The following is a 21,884-nucleotide window of genomic DNA, read 5'->3' on the forward strand; positions in this document are numbered from 1 at the left end:
TATTTATTTTGAAATTGCCTTTTGGGGGAGGACAGACACTATAACTAAAATGACTTTTAAAGAAGTTAGCAGAAATACTCAAACACACCCCAAGCTGAAGTACTGACTGCCATAATGTAAGTTTTAATTTGAATCTCCAGTCATAAATTCATGAATTGCTCATTTAATGTGATAAGTATCTATACTAAAAAAAAAAGCAAACAAAAAAAACTTTAAGAGGTATTTAGAAATTTGAGGGGGAAAAAGAAAAAAAAATTTTGGTTAGCTATTATTGTGTATTTTAAAAGCCAACTATAGTTAGAATACATTTTCACATGCCAATTAAGAAAATGAATAGTTCCTAACCTACTATTTCATCACAGATTCCTTTGAAATTTCTTAAGAAGATACATTCTTTCTCTCCCACAAAAGTTTATGCATGAAATTTTTGCTTAAATTTTAAGAAGGGTCACAGACACCCTGAATCCAAGGAGCCTAGTTTAAAAACCTCTAAGGTAATAGTTTAGGATTTTTTTTTGGGGGGGGGGTGCATCTTATGTCTCAGTTAATTGAATCACCTGCTTGTTGCTCTTTGGGGAGTCAGACTACTCAAATATCGAGATCTCAAATGACCTAACTTGTTGGAAATGCATCTGGAGACCTGATGCCAGAATGCTGGTTCCTGGGAGTGTGCCTATTCTGCCTTACCCTTGTGTCTTTTTGTCTGCTTAAATGGAACCATGATTGGCACTGGCCAGGGCATCCGCAAAGGTTCTAGTTGATGAGCATTCCTGGCCACGAGCTTATCTACAATTTAAAAATAGAGTACAAAAGCAATTTTCCAATTGTGGAAGAAAGAACAAGCAGCAGCATCTCTGGGAATGTAATTTATTTAGAAATGGGTTTGAGCTTTCCATTCATTAACTCCTGTATGGTGGGACAGGAGACAGTCGATGGCTGCAGCTTCCGTGCCTGGGTTGCAATAGCTACGCTGGGAACTCGGCATTCAGCATTCATTACTACCTCTGAGAAGAGTGCTATGCTGTCAGATACTGCAGCAAACAGCAGCACCAGGTATTTAGTAATCAGAGAAGTAAGTACTTGAGCCTGAGTCTCCCTGTTTGTACCCACGCTGAACAAAGAAGAACGCTGGTCAATCCTCCGAGGGCTCAGGGACCCCAACTTTCTCATTTTTTCTTTCCTAGTACAGATGACATTGAGGAGCCTGGGGTCTGGGCCTGGTGAGCCTAGAGTTCTTCCTATGGGACCATTTCTTCAGGGCAGGAGCAGTGTCTATACCTGGTGGCAGTCACAACCTACAAGAATATGGATCTGTGGGGCATATTGTAAAACTCATTCATTTTTTTTAACACATAATTTATTTAACTTTCACTATTAACCACTGGAGATACAGACTTAACTGATATTTGTTGAGCTTGTTTGTAGTTTAAGAGGTAATTAATAAGACACTGTGTAGGAAATATTATAAAGAACATTTAAAAGAGCCTTAAGACAACATAATGAAGCCAACAATTCCTCAATAAATTTTTAAAAATGGTGTCAGAAATTCCAATTAAACCAAGAGGCCATGATATAGTAATGTGGTCTCCCCAGAACACACTCCACCTTGATAATTCTCTGTTATTTGAGGGTTTTTAGCTAAATCCATATCCCTGGGCTGCCCTTGATGAGCACATAAATAAACATTCTTCCATTTGAAGGGAGCCCCACCCCACCTCCACCCAGTGTCATTTATAAGAATTTCACATCCTTGCTTTGGAGTTTCTGTAGAAATTCATTCTACATGAAATAACCTTCCTACAATAAAAATATCTAAAAACTGCACAGTATCAATTTCCCCCAGATCCTGAGAAGGGGTCAGTGCAGATAGACTTATCATGCACCTCCCCCCTCCAGGAACTCTATAAACACAGTACCCCCGAGGCTGTCTCTATTGAAGGTGCCAGCACTTGACCCCAAAATCTATTTGTATCATAGGTAGTAGCTAAAAGCAATCTGTTAAATAAATGTGTCCGATTTCTATTGCCTGGAAGCAATTGCATATTTATTACTGACCCAATAGTTTGACTTACAGCAGCCACAAACTAAATGAACATTATCTTGATCACTTTGAAGATTGTTATCAGTGAGGTAATGGCAAAAATGCTCTGCATGTCTACTGGGGCACCTTTTATTTTTTATTTTTAGTTTTTGCTTTGTTATTGGCAAAGACACTAATGTGCATTCTCAATTGAAACAATCAATGGGAATCACGAAAACCAAGCTGTTAGGAGTCTCTTAGCTACTCTGTGCAGAGGAAGTGCTTCTTCACCTCTTTTCTCTTTATCCCACCCTAACTCAAAAGGAAAGAAGGATTTGAGCAAAGACCCTGATATCGGGACAGTGAGGTGTTCAATAGGATGGAAAAAGCCCTCTCCAGGGAGGAAACCTCAGCCCACCTAGGTGCAGGAATTGAGACTTCATACCCAATAAAATGAGCAGAAAACAACATTTTAACAATTTTTACTATTGTCAAAACCAGTGGCCCCAGAATCATGGTCTCCACATTACTTTCTAATCCATCTTTTAACTTTTGCCAAATAGTGGACCATCGCCCTAAAGGGTCTTAAGCAAGTCCACTTGCCCCTCAGTCTTTATCATAGCCCTTCATCAGAGAGACTTCTACAGACTTGCACAGAGGGGGCCGACTTCCTTCCTCCCAATGGACCAAAGATGGGCGCGAGGAAGTCGCCTCTCCGTCAGACATCCACGCCAGGCAAGTTTGTACGTCCCACCATCCCTCACAGAACTGAGGCTGGAGAGTTGAAATAGTGGAAGTGGAGAAAGAAAGGTCCTTTTTTTTTATTGGTGCATCACAATCAACCATTCATATCAGTGGGATTCGTTGTTAAATACTCAAACATACACACAACACAATTTGGTCAAGTTTTTTCCTCAGAAGTTACCTGTTCAATTTAGGGTGAGTTTCAACCCTTTGTTCTCTTTGCTTCCTGTCCATTTTTTTATGTGACTTTCTGGTCATTGGTTGCTTTATAAATTCTAAACCAATACACATCCAGGAACAAAAGAATTTTCAGTAAATAAATTCATCACTAAAAAGTTGATCTTTAGAGTTTAATGTGGGGAATAAAATAATACAGCATCCATTTGTCCTCTGTTAACACGGATGAAGAAGAATGAGCAGTGAGCAAAACCAACAGGGCAGTGACAACCAAGTGACACCTGGGTCTCTCTGTTCCTCAGGCAACACATCCCTACATTGAGGGTCTCTGCCTTGTGAATGGCAGTCCCCAGACATCCAAGTCTGGTCCCTAGCAACCTGTGTGGTCAGTAACATACCACGGTGTGGTGAGGATTTCCCAAGCCTGGTCCATTGGCTGTTCTCAACGGTGCATGTGGAACCTTCTGTCCCCAGGTCTTCCTTCTTCCTTGAGTTGCACCCTAGAGAAAAGTCACTGCACTTTTGTATTATTCCAGTCTGTGGGTGATTCACAGATTTCTATTGTGAGGCTGGTTCAAAGGCTATTCCCACTAGACCCTCTATCAAAAATCTGTGAGATGACAGCATCATTGAATGGATTGTTCTTGTAGGGAGTCATTTAGTTAAGGAGCAAACACTTCCTTAGAGACCCTAATATTCACCAGGCACTGTGATAGATTCTGGGTTAGTTTTTTTTTGTTGTTGTTGTTGTTTTTAATGTGCAAAACTTAGAACCTAGTTGGAGAGTCAGGTTGTACTTTTTAGCATGATGAATTATACAAGATTAGGCTAAATGCCTTGTAGATGACACAAACCAAAAGCTCTGGAGAAGTTTGAAAAGAAACATAGGTTTAGGCAACATGTTAGTCAGCTTTCTGTCACTGTGACAAAAATACCTGAGACAAACAAAAGGAGGAAAAACTTAATTTGGCTCACAGTTTTAGAGGTTTCAGTTTGCGATTGTTGGACCATGCTGCCTCAGGCCTGTGGCTAGGCAGAACATCATGGCAGCAGGGAACACGTGACACAGCATAGCTGCTCACCTCATGGGAGCCAGGATGGAAGCCAAGAAAGAGGGGAAAGAACTGTGGTCCCAGTATCCCCTTCCACAACACACTCTTGTGACCTAACTTCCTTCCCCTAGGCCCCACCTCTTAAAGGTTCCACTGCCTCCCAAATGATCTCTCCAGGTGACCAAGCCTGTAGAGCATGAGCCTTTGGGACACATTTAAGATCCAAACCCTAAGAGACAATCAAGAAAATCCTCACTAAAAGGAAGACTGAACAAGGGCTTGAATTGTGGTTAACATGCGGATTTATGAGAATGCAGAGTTCTCCAACTTCAGTCAGGAGAAGCAACTTGAGCGAAGTAGCATAAAACATGCCATGGCCTGCTCGCCAGAGACGTAGCAGGAAGGGAAAACCCTGAGAGTCTGGGGGGGCGCTTTCAGAGGCGGGAACTGAGTGGCTTTCACCTTCAAATAATTTGCCTGACACCCTCCAGTTGACCCAACATGCACTCAGCCTTCTGAGATGGGTCTCCTGACATTTTGCAGATGTAAAAACTCTGCTGGGGAAAACGAATGGCGGCAGAGTCAGTGCTGTAGACTGGAAAGTGCAGCCATGGGTGCCGGAAGGACCAGAGGTCAGCCTGACCCTTCTTCAAGTCCTAATTGATGGGAGGTTTTTGTTTGTTTGTTTTTCTTCCCCAAATAGAGATTCTTAGGAAGAGATAGAAGCCTGAGTCCTCAGGTAGACTCTACTTTGTGGCAGATCCAAATGTCATCCCTCGGGCCACCCATGTTGGCTTAATTAAAAGAGGGAGTCCAAAGACCAACCTCCTCAAGGAACTTCCAAGGACCTCTCAGCCCCACCCCCTTCTACTCACATGATGGATGCTGGTTCCTTCCTCCTTCAGGGCCTTTGCACATGTTAGTCCCTCAGCCTGGAAAGTGGTTTCCCTTCCCCTTCACCAAGCCACTTGTGCTCTTTCTTCCAGTTTCAGCTCATACACCAGGAAGTGTTCCTCCGATCCCCAGACTACATATATGTTCTCATAACTCATGGTCTTAATGCCAATAGTAATTACATAATCAATTATGGAAAGAGGCAAGTGTCTCACAAGGATCTATGTAGTACCACATTACCATTACTATGTCTCTGTGGTTCACTTTTTAAATAACTTTAATGACTTATAACTGACATACAATAACTACATATATTAAAGTATACAACTGAATAAGTTTAGACATATGTCTACATCTATGGATCTTTCACCCCCAGGAAGGTAGTGAACATGTCCTTCCCTCTCAAAATGTACACTTCAGTGTACATTTTCAGTGTACACCCTCAGGCAACCACTATGGTCACTGCCAATTAGTTTGTGTTCTCTAGAGTTTTTTACATAAACAGAATCATAGAGTCTATGCTTTTTTAAAATCAGACTTCTTTCACTCAGCATAATTGAGTTTCACCCATGTTGATGCACATAGCAGTAGCAACTCTTTTCATTGCTGCGTAGTGTTCCATCGTGTGAATGTATCATGATTCAACTACATACGCCTCTCTTGGTAAACATGGGGTTGTTTTGAGTTTGGGGCTGTTTTAGCATCTCTTCAGGTGTGGTGTCTGTGAAGTGACTGTTAAGTGTCTGAACATTTGCATAAGACACTTTTGTTCGATGGACAAATGCTTTCATTTGGGGGTGAATATGGAGGATTGGCATGACTGGCTCCTGTGCTAGGTGTAAATTTCATTTGTTAAGAAACCATCTGTGGAGTGCTTTTAACCCCAGATTGTGTGAGGATTGCTAACATGTCCCTCAGGAGAGCTTTGAGCCCTCCAGGAACAAAGACAGTGGCGGGGGGCGGCGGGTAGAGGAATTCAGGACCCAAAGGAGGATGCAGGCTGCAGGCCCCGCTCTGGTCGGTGTTGCCCCGCCCCCACCGCGTCGCCCCATCAGGTCCCGGATGCCCCACCACCCAGATAATTCCTTTGGTTCTTCCGATATTGAGAGGCTAGCTTGAGGGCGCGGTCCTCACGTGTCTACCCCACGTGTACCCGCACCCAGAACACTGCTGCCAATCGCAGAGCCCTAACCAACTCGTCTGTTTTCCCCAGGGGACACTTGAACTGGCTTCAACTAGATCGCAGAGTACTGGAGCACGACTTCCCTAAAAAGTCCGGACCCGTGGTTTTGTACTTTTGTGTCAGGTAGGTACACCTGGTATTCACACTTCGGCTTCTTTTTCTTTGTCAGAAAAGTCTGGAAGGATGAAGTGGCTCAAAGGTGGGGGAGTGCAAGTTTGTCTTGTTCGTTGCTAGGGATAAAGTGCAGCTCTGTTCCCAGCGGAGGGAAACACAGGCGTGAGTGTGGACACGTGTCACTGGGCATGGACACGTGCTTGCATTCTTGCACCAGGATGCCTGTGTGGAACGAAGATCAGAGCTTTCTTTTGTCATTTTCCGGGGTGTGGGAAGAGGGTCATATATCTCATACTAAACTGAGCCCCTTTTAGCAGTTCCAGGGACTCTCTTCTGGTGGCAGTTAGGAGCTTGGTAATAAAAGCCTTGGTTTTCTTCTCTTCTATCACAAATGCCTCTTGAGCCTCTTGATTTTTTTTTTTTTTAATCCCAAAGAGAACTAATTAAAACCCAGCAGCAAAACACAGGTCCCTGTATTTTGTGGCAAGGGAGGAGAAAGCACAATAAAATATCAGAAATGGTTGGCATTTTCTGTTCACTAGTCTAAGAAATTTCATTTAATGATTGCAGACGGAACAGTTTTTGTGATACATTGCTTTCAGAGTTCACATTTTGCGGTAGTCTTGTGAAGACACAGGACTGATTGCTTCTGCTTGCGAAAGGGTGTGGGAAGCCAGGGATGGACAGAGACAGACTCCAGCTCCCAGACCAGCAGCTCTGAGCACCCAGTCTGTGGAAGCCACCAGGCCCTTTCTATCTAGAATTTCGATTGCAACACTATTGCAGAAACACTGAGGGTGTTTTGGTTTGCTTTGGTTTTCTTGGTGCTGGGGCTCCAACCCAGGCCACGTCCCCAGCTTTCAGATACTATCACTTCTACCCAGTACAGAGAATCTGTATTCTGTCCTATGCTAACAGAAATTCAGAAGCAGGATACAAATGATTTGCAATTCACTTCCTAAAGAACCGGGTCAGGATTGCAGTTTTCCATATAACCATCCTGAATCCACAAAAGGCATTAGAAGAGCCCAAGAGTTAAAGGGTCTATTTAACAGGCTGGAGTGGATGACTTTACCTCAGCTGGCAGAGTCTGTTCAAACTTGCATTTAATGCCTTTTTGATTTGTTTAACAGCTGTGGACATATCAGAGCTAATCTTAGCCATTTCCATTGCTGATGGGAATGATTTCAATGCCATATTCTCTTTAATGGTGTCTACAGTTTCTCAGATTAATGGAAAAGTAACCATAGAAAGCAAAGACTTAACAATTCCGCCGGGAGGGGCAGGTGGTGTTGGGAAGGCTGGAGTCGAATTGAAGCAGTTCATTAACCTATAATGGAAACTGGATAAATACTCTTAACTGTACAGCCGGCTTCCCCCCATCCTCCTGGTGCTGATTTTCCCATAATTTCCATAAAGGGTGTATTGAACATAGTACACAGACATTTCAATTTGCACACAATTCTTAACGTAGGAACTGAAAATCTAAAAACAGCTTTTCAACAGTTATTCCAGGAATTGTCCAGCTTCAAATCCAGATTTTGAAAATTTTCATTAACAGGATATCAAGTACCAGTATGTTCAGATATTGATAAGCTGTCATATAAGTCCCACCAGCTCACAGTTTAATACCACGTACACTACACATTTAAGTTTTTAACCTGTCACATCACATTAACAAAGTTGTTAGGAGAACCAGACTACCAGAAACCTTCTAAAAATGCTTTTATTAATGTATTTTAATTATGCATACTAGTGGGGTTCTTTTTGACATAATCATGCATGTACGCAGTTTAATTTGCTCCATTTCAGTCCCCAGTTCTTCCTTTCCCTCCTCTCTTCTCTCCTTTATTCTCCTTTTTCTACTACTAGTCTTCCTTCTATTTACTTATTGTTTTTTTAATTGGTACCACAAACTTTGACAGGGTGAGGATCATGGAAATGTTCTCCTTAGAAACAGTTCTACTAAAAAAACATGGAATTCAAATTTTAAATGTTTAAGATACATTAAATGTACAACTGTGCTCCAAGTTGCCCTTTGGTTTGCTCTCTATTACAGGGTGTAAAACTAGCCTTAACCTGTGGAGTGATAAGCCAAGGCCACCAAAGCTATCTATAAAGTCCCACTGTTTTCTGCTTGTACCAGAAAATAAATAACCAGCAAATGATTTCACCTCTTAAAGAAAATCATTTATACTACAAAGATGGAATGAAGTGGGGTTCCCTTCTTCTCAGAAAAAAATGTTTTTTCTTTCTGGTATTTTTTGCCCGTGTTAGTCAGGAAGAGAAAATACTGGGCTTCGTTGCATGTTAGGTATTTGTTTCCAAGTGTCTGAAAAGAGGTGAGTTATTGGCAGGTTTGGGGATAGCCTGGGACAGAAATCAGTGACAGAGGTGTTGGTCCCCAGGTGGTACAAATTATTGCATGTCAAACCATATGACACAGTGGGAAGCTGCAACCATATAACAGGTGCTTGCCAAAGAAAGAACTAGGAAGCAGGATGACCAAAAGACTCAGATATTTTATCGGATTCCCCAGCCAAAAATGACACTCTTGCCATTGGCCACTTATGTTTTTAATTGCCCACAGCAGGAACCTCAGAGAACACTCATCAGAAAAATACCTCCAAATCCCATTTGAGGATGTTTGACCGCTGCTATTTCTTTCTACAGACCTCCTGGCAGATTGCTGAACCTCTTTGTCTAACAATTGATCTTTCTAAAAGGTCTCAGGTTTCTATGTCTGGTTCCCTCCTAGACCACTCCACTTGAGCTCTGAAGACTCAGCCATCCGAAGCCAACGGCATTACTGGCCCACTCCTCCTCTCTTTTCCCCAAATTTTCCGTGGTCCCAGGAGATCTGTGGAATCATTGTTCACTGCCTCACATAGACTGTAGTTCTTGCTCTTTCCCTTGATCCTCTTCTGCCAATTTATTACACGCACTGATTCTCTGTTCTGCTTCCAAACTCTTCCTCTGCCCTGTCCTCTGCCCTTCCCTCCTCACCACCTGTTCTGAGGCCTTCCTCTGCTGTCCCAGACAGCTGTCCCCTTGGTACTGGCCAGAGGACTCTGGCACCCTCACTGACCTGAGTTCCCGTTCTTCAGCTCTCCCAGCAGTGGTGTAACAAAACACCAGTTGTTTGTTTTCTGTGAGAGGAGGCAAATTCTCCACCTAAGTATAATCTCCAGTTTTACCTTGATTTTCAGACTGAGAAAATTTTCTATTTGTAACTTGCTTCCTTTCTAGGGATGCCTACAAGTGTTTTTTTCCAAAGGAGTCTTCATCAAAGTCCCAGACCTCAGAGTAGACTTGAGTCCATAAAAGAGCTTCTGCTCCCCCTGAGTGCTTTTCCTTGATTTTCCCCATCCTGCCCCACCTTTGTCCTTCACTCTGCTCACGATTTCCTGTTATTCTGCATCTCAGAGAGCTTTTCTCTCCCTCCTTTGAGCTCTGTGTGCACTCTCTTGGCTGCAGTTGGGGCCTTTGTAAACCTCTCTGGACTTGAACTTCCCTTGTTCAACTTTGCTCCTGACCTTGGGCCCTGCCCAGTCTCCCCTATATGTTGCCACTGGACATCTTTCTAGAATTCTCATCTGATCCTTGCTCACAATTTTTTCTGACTTTCCATAATCCTTGCGGGGGAAAGCATAGCCTTAGTAAACCCTGTACGGTCTGATCTTCCGAGCTGTCCAGCCTTATTGCTCCCTTGTGTCTCACCCCAGCTGATAGATGACCAAAAGCACCTTCACCCATAGCCATTGTTTACTGCTGCACAGCAATTCTCGGAATGCAAGAAAATGACTCTCGTATTGTTCACCAGGCAAGCTTAAGTAATAGACCAAGAAAAAAAATAAGGAAAATAGAGCTACACACACACAAGGAAATCTGTGTGTGACTTTTTGTAGACACAAGTTTGTGCTCTGAATGATTCCCACATGTCCCGGCTGTTTCTTTAATTGTGTGTTCTTCAGCCAAGTGCCCCTGTGGCCCTGCTCATCCACACTGTGTGTAGGAAAATAAACAGAGATTAGGTTTACCTCCTCAACTTTCATTTCACAAACAATAAACTGAAATGAACAATAGGAAAGAAAGACCGAGAGGAGAGTCCAGGAAGCTTTTATCTGAAGAGAGGATTTTATAGCCACTGTGGATTTGACTCTCAGCGTCCCCCTTGCTGATGGAGACAGCAGTAGCTACTTCCTGTCCCTCACAAAAACATGATGGCATAGATCTAAAATGAAGTGACTGTTAACCAGAACTTGCTGTCATTCAGCTGAGTGTCTCAGTTAAGATTTAGGGCCATTGCATTTCTGAACTTCAGAGGTCCTCAGCTGTAGAAGCTCACAGCTTTTCATTCGCTCTTTTCTGCTACCCCAAGTTAGCATTCCAAATATGACATTTGTGTTCGTTATGCAATGAAATCACTGGACCATTTAATTAACACTTGCTGTAAATATTCAATGATTCCCAAATGCCAAGGGGTGGCTGTGAGAGGGAAGGGGAGGTGCAGGGATGGCAGGGGAGACCTAGCTGATGTCAGCTGGCTAGACAGAGTTCAGCCATCGCAGTCAGAAGCTTCCAGGAGTTGGAGAAGGTGCTGAGACTCCCCAAAGCTGTAGAACCTGTCGGGTATTTAATACCCTTGAACTCATGGACAGAGAACACGGACTTCCTGCATCAGACTGTGATTAGATATTCTCTGGCCGGGATCATCTGAGCTAGCAGGGGTGTGACATGGCTCATGGGGCTCAAGGATCATCTGTGCTGGGTTTGCCCTCAGTCTAGGAGGTTGCTCCCTTCAACTCAAAAGGAAGCCCCCAGGCTCAGTGCTGCTAGATGCATCAAAGAACCTACCTTAAGACAAAGGTTTTGATGTCAGTCAGGTACAATAAGGACAACAGATCAGGAGGTAACTGGTGTCAAAAAGATAGTTCCCAAGAGGAGGGGACATGCTCCCTCATGATATACAGAGCCCCACAGGGAAGCACCAGGGCCCATTGGGAAGGAAAGGAAAATCTGGTGAGAGGCTTTATTGAGGCTTCTGTGGGAAGGAACAGGTAAAGGAGGTAGGCTTAGGTTATGAACGATTTCAGTGGGCCCTGGGACTGTCCCTAGTTATCTGTGACCTGTCCCTGGAGTAGTCAGGGCAGGGGAATAATGATCCTGAGTGTGAAAGCCAATCGTGGTGTGCGAGGTGTGGGCCCTGGTTTGGTGGGTTGCGTGAGAGTCACAGTTCTTACTGTCTCTAAGAAGTAGCCAACCCTGGGAAGGGCAGCCTCTCTAGGGTCAGCAAGGCCCCAGATATCAAAGCATCATAAAGTCGTGTCTAATCCAGAAGTGGACTTAAAACTGTGCATGCAGACCCTCTGCATCTAAGACCCAACCTTCACTACTTTGGGTTTACCCAAGACCCAGATTTTTCTTTGTGAGCCTGCCTCTCGAGGAAGCCTCGGCCCCCTCCCCGCCCAGGAAAAGGAAGTGCAACATCGCCACCTACTGCTGAAGAGGGGGATCAAAGCTCTCCTCAGAGTGTGGAAAAGAACCACATTTTTACAAAATCCCTTGCATCTAAACCATGAGCACTCCCCAATTGCCCAGAAGTCTCCTCTCCCTGGTGCCTGCTTTTTGGGTGAATGGAGACATCTCAGGTCTTTTTTTTTTCCTCTAGGTTTTTTTTTTTTTTTTTCCTCTGCAGTTTCCTGGAATGAATGGAAAGTTCAGGATGAGTTAAATGTCTAAGGTTACTGAACAAGAGTATGACAGGCCCGGTGCTCCCAGGGTTTTCCGGCGGCGGTTGTCTTGGTGATAAGGTTAACAGGAAAGCTCTCTCCACTTCCTGTCAAGAAGAGGGTTTTTTTCTGTATCTCAGAATATGCTTGTTATTTCCTCTTCCTTCTCTGCCCCTCGAAGCCAGACGGCAGGAGGTTGGTGGAAGTGAAGGCTCTCTCCAGAGACATCAACGGGGCCTCCTTGTTTAAGTTTCCGTTATAAGAGTTGAGAGGAAAAGACAAGTGTTATGTTTTCGTAAACTACTACTCAAGGGAAAATTGGGGCGGAGGGGATGCAGAGAATGTCATCAGTGTGTAATTCTCAAAGTAAAACAAATAGGATAAAGACTAGGGAATTGCTTTGGAAATTAAGCTGTTTCAGATCCTACAGATTTAAACTCAAAGCTATTATTATAGGAAGGTTGCTCTCAGCCTCAGGAAGCCACTGCTACTGTTCTGGTATTAGGACACGTTAAGTCAGTAGCTGTTGTAACCACTTTCCCTGTCACCAGTAAGAGCCGGGGTCATGGGTAATGACCAGCTGTGTGGGCTCTAGGGTCCCTCACCTGGGATTTTTTGACCACTCGGAAGTCACTTCTTTTTTCTTCTCCCTCCTTATTGTCTTCATTCCTCTTTTCACTCTCCAATAGGAACTCCAACCAAAGGGAGAATGGAGAGGGGACAGTAGAAAATCAAAGTCTTCATTGATGGACACTTACTAAGCTCATGTCTGTGTGGGTTGCTGTATTGGGGTTCGAGCTACAAAATGAGCAAGACTTGGCCCCAGCCCTGACGGCAGGAGGTCGGTGGAATTGAAGGCTGCTTGGCAGCCTAGTGAGAAGGCACCTTCACAATCCGAAGACGACTAGACTGTGGGCGTTGCATGAAGCAGAGCGTCCTGGCATCCTGGGAGCACGGGAAGGGGAGCTGGTGGGAAGGGTGATGCCTGAGCTGAGGGCAGAGGGAGAGGAGCACACGGGGAGGGTCTGTGGGGACCGAGAGGAGTCACCTGAGCGAAGGCTCAGAATAAGACTCATCTCGAATAGGCCACATCTGCAAATGGTCAGGTTACTCAAATGTCATCAACTTCTACGTGTGGGGTCTTCTAGACCCCATCCCAGAGCCAGTCTGCCCTGCCCCCTTCTCTTACATGAAAAATGGTTAACACAGAGCCACTGGCTACCTTGAACCCAGTGCCAGGATAAAAGCAAGTGGCCTCCTGAGGTTAACTTCAAACTTAGGACTATAATAATTTTGAGTCTAAATTCGAAGGGTCTGATAATTTTCAAAGCAGTGCCATATGTTTTTATCCCTCCCCTGAGCGCTTCCTCTTTCCTTCCTTTTTTTGCACTTAATTTGTTATTTTAAACATCCCTTGTCAAGGGCCCTTTGTAAAGGATATAGGTTTAGTTTTTTATAATTAAATCAAATTGAACATGTTTTGCTTTGAGATGTAAAATTTGCCACTGCATTTCAGTTCTGCATTTTTCAAGAACTAGAAGTTGTACAACTTGAGGATTCCTCTGAGACCGTTGCAGATTCTAATATTTGAAGGGCCCCATGAGCTAAAGTCCTTGCCTCCAAAGCAGTAGACAGCTGCTTTGGGGGCGGGAGGGGATGTGGCTAAAGATCAATCGGTCCTTTCCTTCCTGGGCTTTGCAAGCATGAGGATCATTTTGTAATCCTCTGAAATTCTGTAGTCCCTGACATGATGGCAATCGTGCTACTCATGTCTGTTGACTGAGAAAATCTACTAATATCTGAAGTTACACTAGATTCACTTACACATTTAAATGACTCTATACTGTATTCATCACAGCAAGCCCCATACACATTTGAAAACTGATAGAAGACTGCATTCAGACAAGAGGTCGCAACTGTTTGGCCTGCCTTGACCTAACCTATGAATGTGTTTTGCTTGCTTTTTACAATGTTGGCTTGTTGGTTTTGCTGCTACTCTTTTATTGTTGTCTTAATCTGAATTCATTTCCAGTATTTAAAAATCAGGAGACTTCGCAGAGGAGAAGCATCAACTAAGTTCTATTCTCTTCTTTCAGCCTGGAGAAGAGAACCCAGAGAGATTGTGTGACTTGTCCTAAGTATGTAAAGCAGGGACTAAGATTCCTGGTCTTTGGTCCCCTCCGCAGGATTCTTGTCATCAGACTGTAACACTGTCCTAGAAGACCAGAGAGGTTGTTTCTTCTCATTTCAGTTCCTTCGCCCTCTGCCTCTTTTGGTCCAGCCAGTTTTTAAAAGCCAAGTAGTCAGTGCCTTCCCCGTCTAGTCTGAGGGTTGTGACACCCACTAAGATTCTTTTTCCCTCTGACAACACTGCATTTAAATCATTCCCCGCATCCCAGCTCCTATGCTCAGCACGTGGTCCTTAGACAGTACAAGCATATTAGCTGATTAAAGAATTTAATAAACTTCAAAGTCGATGTGCAAAGGCACATTTAATGTAAACTTAAATAATGTCAGCATGTTTCAATCTTGAAAAAAATCCAGAAGCTCCATCCTGATAGGAATTCAATTCTCATTTGACTTAATATGCATTAATGTGTCAATGTTAAGGACACTTACCACAGCTCTCTGCATGTGCAGAAATCAAGTCACACTTCACCACCCTCAGGAAAGCACATACGGAGCATTTTAAAGAGGAAATGCAACCCCCCCACACCTTATTTGATTAAGCAGAAGAAATTGTCTTTTAAAAATCCGTTTCAGAGTGATTAGGACAAAAAAATGTAATGAAAGCAAATAACATGAAGAATTGGAAAGCAGGTAAGGAAGATGAAAACAGAAGGTCTCTCGGAGTCTGCTCTTAGGAAGGGAAGGCAGGGGCGCCTGTGTTTGGCTCTGGGGAGGGCATCAGGCATGACCAATCTGACCTACTAGGAATGGACATGGAAAACACTATATTCCCTCCAAAAATAACCAGAGAAAAACACTCGATAGCTTTTCCTTGCCTTCATCTAACGTTGGGATCTCCAGTCCTCACCTCAAATCCCGCAGCTCAAGAGAACCGCAGGTTTCTGTTCCCACTGTGGTTCACGTGTCTTCTCCCCTTTCAGGTTCTACATAGAAAGCATCTCCTACCTGAAGGACAACGCCACCATTGAGCTCTTCTTCCTGAATGCCAAGTCCTGCATCTACAAGGTAGGAACGCCTTTCCCTGCGGCTTTCCTTCCAAATCTGAAAGCATCATTCAAAGCTGGAGATACCAAGTCGTTGCTCCTGAGGTGACTTTACTGATTCAGAGACGTAATTTATACATTAATTACTATAAATAAATAAGAACTTCGTGAATTGAATGTCATTGGCTACCGATGTGACTCCTTCTGATCCCCTTGCTATTTCTGGCTCCATGAAGGTGTTCCTTAACCTTGACCAGATACTTATCGATAGAGACGAAGGGGAACCTAGATGAGTATGACAAAGGTGGTCCTAAACTTCGACAGCTCCCAAAAGTATGAACAGACTCCTCACCAAATACATGTACATTTGACCATTTTTAAATGGTCTTAGTGGATCTCCCAGAAGGATGCTATCAGCACTTTACATGAGACAGTTCTTCTGTTTTCTTGAAGTAAAATTCATGAACATTTACCATCCTGACCTGTGGGGTGTGTGTGTGCGTACGTGCGTGTGTGGTGTGCAGTGATGGAGCCCAGGGCCTCACGTGCCAGGCCGGTGCTCTACTCCAGGGCTACACCCTCAGCCCAGCGAAACCATTCTGGGTGTGTCTCAGGGCCTTCGGTACATTCACTCTACATCTGTCACCCTGTCCATTCAGCCCAGACAACCCCACTCTGCTTTCCATTTCTATGGATTTGACCACTCTTAGGGACTTCACATAAGTAGAATTATACAGTATTTGTCCTTTTGTGACTGACTTTTTTCACTTAGCTTGAAGTTCTTAAGTTTCATCCATGTGGTAGCATGTGTCAGAATTTCCCTCCCTTTTAAGGGTGAATCATGTTCCATTGCATGTAGAGACCACACTTGGTTTATCATTATCTGTCAATAGATGTATGGGTTGCCTTTACCTTTTGGCAACCACGAACAGTGTTGCCAGGAACACAGGTATACAAATATCTCCCCTAGACCCTGTTTGAAGTAAAATTGCTTTACTGTATTTTCCATCTTTTGAGGAACAGTCATACTGGTTTCCATAGAAGGTATACCGTTTTACATTCCCACCCACATTGTACAAGGGTTCCAGTTTCTCCATATCTCACCAATGCTTGTTGTTTTTTTTTTTTTTTTGGGGGGGTGGCAAGTGTATGTGTTTTAAATAATAGCCATCCTTATGGTATGAGGTGGTCTCTTGTGATTTTGATTTGCATCTCCCTAATAACTGGTGATACTGAGCATCTTTTCACATGCTTATCAGCCATTTGTACATCTTTTTTAGAAAAATGTCTACTCAAGAGACAGTTGTAATTAAGTGGGATAATCCTGGCACTGCATACAGTTCCCCCATATGCTGGTAGAGTTCTTTTATTGAATAACCCCAAATGTCCACACACCTTCCTGGCACACACCCTCTCTTTGAGGAGAAGGCTTGCAGTTACCACCTAGGTTAAGAACTACTGCTAGAACATATTTAGAGTCACACCTATTCCATTGACTGCCCCCAACATACACATTATCTTCGTTCATTTTCCATTGCTATCACAAAATATCTGAGAGTGTAACTTATAAAGTAGAGAGGTTTATTTAGCTCACAGTTCTGGGTACCTGAGAGCATGGTGCTGACTTCTGCTCAGCTCTGATGAGGGCCTCATGGTGGGAAGGCATCGCAGTGGTGGAAATGTATGAGAGTGGCGAGTGGTACATGCAGAAGAGACCAAGCATGTAGGATGGCCTCACTTAATAGTAACTGGCGCTCATGGTCGCCCTTGTGAGACCCAGCCCACTCTGCAAAACCAAAGTCAATCCATTCGTCCTTCACATATCCCTGTGACCTAATTCCTGTCTGGTAGGCCCCACCTCTTAAAGGTTCCACCACCTTAGCACAAGTCAGTCTGTTGAAGTGGGCATGCTAACTCCAGGTCAGAGCTCAGCTAGGGCCATGACATGCCCTGTGGGGCACACTGTCCTTGCAGTAGAGTGCCCAAGCAACACAAAGCTGTTGGCATGGTGGTCACAGAAGGCATTCAAAGGTTTCCAAGGAGATCTTGCAGCCTGTACTTTTATATGTAACTAACTCAGGTTTGGAGAGTTGCAATACCCACCAAACTTTAAAACCAAAGTGTTGAAATGATATACCAGCCTTGGCTTCCCCTACTGGAAGTAAGTCAGCACATTCATTGCACAGAATAGTTCCAGCATGTGCAAACATTCAGTATGACAGAGGGCCTGGCAGTGATCAGATTCAATTCTGTGCAAACACCTCGCTTGGTGGCAGTTGCTGAGCCAGGACTTAACAGTGGGCTCAAACCCAGCATACTCAGACAATAGTGTTTTGGGTTTTTGCTGAATGAAGGAAAAAGACACTAACTGTAGCTCCAGATACTTGCAAATTCCCTCCACTCTCCCCATTTTCTCATTATAAAGTGAGGAAATAATAATACCATACAGATACCTCACAGATTGTACAAGTACCTGACGATTTTTTAAATGTGAAAACATTGTGGGAAAAGTTGAGAAATAAAAAAAGTGAGCATTGTCCACCAGGTGGCAGACTTGAGCTAAAGGAAATGACTCTGGAGCCACCAAAGCCAGGACATCAACTCCCAAACTGGGCAAGTAGAAAGTTTCCCCAATCGTAGTTGGTATAGACGCCTGGGTCTAAGGGAAAGGAAACATTTTCTCTCTTGGAGCTGTTCGGTTCTGTCAGGTCACTGATCCTGAGCTGGAGCTGACTCTGGAATTCTTGAAAATTTTTAAAAAGAATAAATCCTCAGATTCTCCAAATGGAGGTGTCGATGTCTGTGGAGCCAGCCACATTTAAAATCTCAGTGCCACAGCATCATCCCTATTGATGGGTGGGGGGTGAACACTGTTACAGAATCCCAGCGCTCTCTTCTCAAAATCCGTATTTGATCTTGGTCAGGAAAGGAAGTGACCACAAATGACCAAGAAGTGGCTTCTCTGAAACTTATGCGGGAAACCAAATAGCATCCCAATACCCCCGTCTCCCTCGGTGGTTAAAAGTAATAGTTTCAGTTGCATAAATAGGTTTGCAAAATATTCTGTTTGTTTTGTGTTGTTGTTTTATTGGTTTTTGTTGTTTGTACAGGGGATTGAACTCAGGGGTATTTAACCACTGAGCTACATACACAGACCCCCCTTTTATTTTAATGTTTTATTTTGAGAAAGGGTCTCACTAAGTTTCTTAGGGCCTTACTCAGTTGCTGAGACTGGCCTTTCAATCCTCCTGCCTCATCCTCCAGAACTGCTGGAATTACAGGCATACAACCACCGCACCTGGCTTGTAAAATGTTTTTTACATACATTTGTTTCCGCCTAACCTGTGATGGGGGTAGAGCAGGAAGGATTAACTTCCCAGAGTTGGAAGCTGATGTTCAGAGAGCTCAAGCAACTGACTCCAAGAGGAGGAACCTGGAAGAGACTAAACAGGCTGTGCTGTTCCCCTTAGTTGTGAACATGTAAAGAAATAGGGGGCCGGGAAGCAGAGTGATTAGGAGTTTAGCTTTTGCTGGAACAGACTTGATCCCTTCCCAGCCCTGCCACTTAGGGAATGAACTAAGTGTGAACATCTTCTGTAATATCTCCAAGCTTGGTTTTCCTCTTTGAACAAAGATATTACAAGACCCTACGCACACCTTGGAAGACCCAGCAGATGTAACAGGGAAAGTACTTAGCACTGTAAGCCACTTGGATTCAGACCTGAGTAGTTTCTTTTGGCTGTCATTTTCTTTGTGCCACCCACATGGCCACCTGGCCCTTCTGGAGCTTTGGAGAGTCTAGGAGACAAGGTCGGCTTCCTGGCCTGTCACGGCCACCCCAGGCTTCTGTTTACCCAGCAGCTTAAAGTCATCAGCTCCTACCCTGTCTCTTGGGGACTGATTCCTACAGCATATTAGACTCTGAGTTGTTCAGGTGAAATAAACTGCTCCCTGCCTTTTCGAAGACCTACTTCATTCACATTTTAAAGTATTTAGATTTAGTTTTTCTAGGGACTGGGGTGCTGCTCAGTGGTAGACCACTTACCTAGCATGTGTGAGCCCTGGCTTCGACTGCCAACACTAAAGAAAAGTGTTTTATTTTTATCAAAATAATATGTGTCATAGTTTTAAAGTCAAATGTTTCTAAAAAGCTTATGATGAAAACATGCCCACCTCCTCCCCTACCCAAGTCCTACCATGATCTACATGGTAGCTGTTTCTTCTACTGTTTACCTCTGTATTTGTAAATAAATGGCCCTGTTGTTCCTGATTTGTCCATTTTAGGTAGTGAATTCTTTTTAAGATAGATGAGGATTAGGGTGTCCCATACAACCACCCTCACTTTCCCTTTTCCCATTTCTCAATAGGGTAATAACATAATTCTGGGATAATGCCATAATCATCAGCAGCCATTATGATGACTAATCCAAATAGTATCCCATGGTTACCATTCCATTCTTAGACAACCATTTGTTTTACCTAAAGGCAATAATTGCCTTGCTTTTACTTGTTGAGTTTCTCTGTATCCTTTGCTTTTTTCCAAAGGTTACAGAGAAACCAAACAATCCTACAGATTCCCAAATGCATTCCAAGATTAATTTCCAGTGCAAAGGTAATTCCCCAGTCCTCTCTTGGGTTTGATTTTGGCTGCTTCTGCTGCTGTTGATTTTCCTGGGGCCTTCCCCTAGGAACCCTCTGCCCTTCTGCTGCAGCTGAACCTGGCCTCCTGCACAGCTCTCACCCATAAGGCCCCTTCCCTGCTTAGGGTCTTTCCCCACCCCCACTCCATCTCCTGGATCCTGTTTTCCTTTTCTTTTTTTTTTTTTTTGTTTGGAGAATATCCTCCAGTAAATCCAGAGAAAGCACATATGTAATGTAATGTCATGTATGTAAAATATTCAGGTCCTTGTATATCTGAAAACATCTTTATCTTACTCTTATATCTGATGAATAGTTTGAATGCACAAATATAGAATGATGATATCTGAATATCAAGTGTATTCTGCAGAAGTCCACTGGCCTAGCCATTATAAGTGATCCCCCCCACACACACACACATACACAATGGAATCTTTTAGAATCTCCTCTATTTCTCTTAATCTGAAATCTCAGAAGTGAGCCTATCGTGGGTCCTTGTAAATCATAATGCTGGGTATTCATGGGCACTTTTAGTCTTATTCACGGGTTTGTATATACCAGTCTTGTACGAGGAGACTTGCACTCCTCAGTTCTGGGGGATCTTTTATACTGCCTCTTTCCTATCTTCTCCCCTGTTGTCTTCTCTTTCTGGAATCGCTGTGCTTTGGGTGCTGGGCACAGCCTCCTGCCCTTATTTCCCACCTGTCCAACTATACATCTCTCTCTTTGTCCTAGTTTTTGGGAGATATTGTTAGTACTACTTTTAATCTCTTCTAGAGACATTTTTAACCTTAGTTGTTATTTTTTTTTTTAATTTTCCAAGAGTTCCTTTATATTACCTAATTTTTCTCTCTTTTGTATTATTCTATTATTGTCTTAGGAACATTGCCTCTCCTGTCCCTCTGAGTACACTAATGAGGGTTCATATACTCCGTGCCCTCTCTGCTTCCATCCAGTTCTTTCTTTTGCTGTTTGTTTTGATATTTATCTTCCCTGTAGGAGACTTTCCTCAGCTGTCTGATGATCCTGGTCTGTCCACTCATTCAAGAGTGACTGCATGCTGTGAGGGCAGGGGTCCTGGTGCTGTCCCTGTGGAGTGGTCCAGTGGCAAGCTGGTTCTTTCCTTGGGGAACCCTTGATATCAGCATCTGATATCTTTTCTTGTTGGCTCTTAATTCCTCCAGGGATGCCCCTTCCCATTTCCACCTGGCACGTATTCTTTCACGTCCAGGATTTGAGAGGAGGGAGTGGCCTCTGTTCTGGGTATAGACTTAACAACAGCTTCCTGTTCATCTTCTCTAGAGAACTGAATTTTTTATCTCTTCAGGGACAGCCAGGCAAGAATAGGTGCTTCATTTTGCTTCATTTTATTATTTTTCCCAAACTACATATATTGTCTCCCCACCTGCCTCTCTTTCTTCATCAAGAAGCAGAAAAATCATAGAGAAGCTCTCTCTCCCCTTCTCTTCCCTCACATCCCCCTACTTTCTCCAACAGAGTGGAGAGATATCATCTTAGTGTACAAGTCACAGGAAATTAAAATACATCTGTGAAAGTGGAGCTGTAATGGTCTCCTTTAGGTGGAAAAGGAAGGAGTGTGGGGTAGCTGTATTGACACCCCACATGGTTGAACATTTCTGATATGTTTTAACTCACCGAGGTGACAGGGGGGCAATGGAAAGAAAATGTATGATCAAGGAATGAATAAAACTCATGTGGTAGAAATATGTGTCCAGTTCCATGGAAAACTTACATGGGAATTCAGCTGGCCCTGTGATGCTCTTGTTCCCTGGGAAGAGACTTAGGAGACAGCAGAATCCCCCTGGAAACTTTCCCTGACCCGCCTTCTCCTAGGCCACCTGAAGAGGTCCATCGTCAACTCCCATTGCAGGCAGTGTTCTTGTCACACTAGACAGAAGTGACAAGGTTCAAGTGGACTCCAAGCTCTTCCCCTGCATCCCAGATGCTGGGTCGAAGTCTGCTGGCTCTTGAGTTCCACGGTGACATAGAAAATCACTGTCACAGTAACCTCCAGGATTCTTGCAAACAACAAATGCTAGATGTTTTAGTCAGATTTTTCACTGCTATGACCAAAAGACCTGAGAAGATCAATTTTAGAGGAGGATAAGTTTATTTGGGGCTCAGACTTTCAGAGGT

General features: G+C 43.6%; 1 protein-coding gene and 1 long non-coding RNA gene across 6 annotated transcripts in view; one reads left to right on the forward strand and one right to left on the reverse strand.

The window, feature by feature from the left end:
• Positions 1 to 21,884, forward strand: part of Frmd4a (FERM domain containing 4A) — a 420,775-nt gene that overhangs the window by 294,306 nt on the left and 104,585 nt on the right. For all 5 annotated transcript variants that reach the window (XM_047520300.1, XM_047520299.1, XM_047520298.1 and 2 more), the window contains exons 4-5: positions 6,101 to 6,193; positions 15,027 to 15,111. In XM_047520300.1, coding sequence (XP_047376256.1) covers positions 6,101 to 6,193; positions 15,027 to 15,111 — 178 coding nt within the window. The remainder of the gene's footprint in view (positions 1 to 6,100; positions 6,194 to 15,026; positions 15,112 to 21,884) is intronic.
• LOC124961564 (uncharacterized) overlaps positions 1 to 21,884 on the reverse strand; it is a 39,035-nt gene that overhangs the window by 7,955 nt on the left and 9,196 nt on the right. The gene's annotated exons all lie outside the window — the stretch shown is intronic.

This window comes from Sciurus carolinensis, chromosome 12, assembly GCF_902686445.1.
Source record: "Sciurus carolinensis chromosome 12, mSciCar1.2, whole genome shotgun sequence".
Classification (NCBI taxonomy): Eukaryota; Metazoa; Chordata; class Mammalia; order Rodentia; family Sciuridae; genus Sciurus; species Sciurus carolinensis.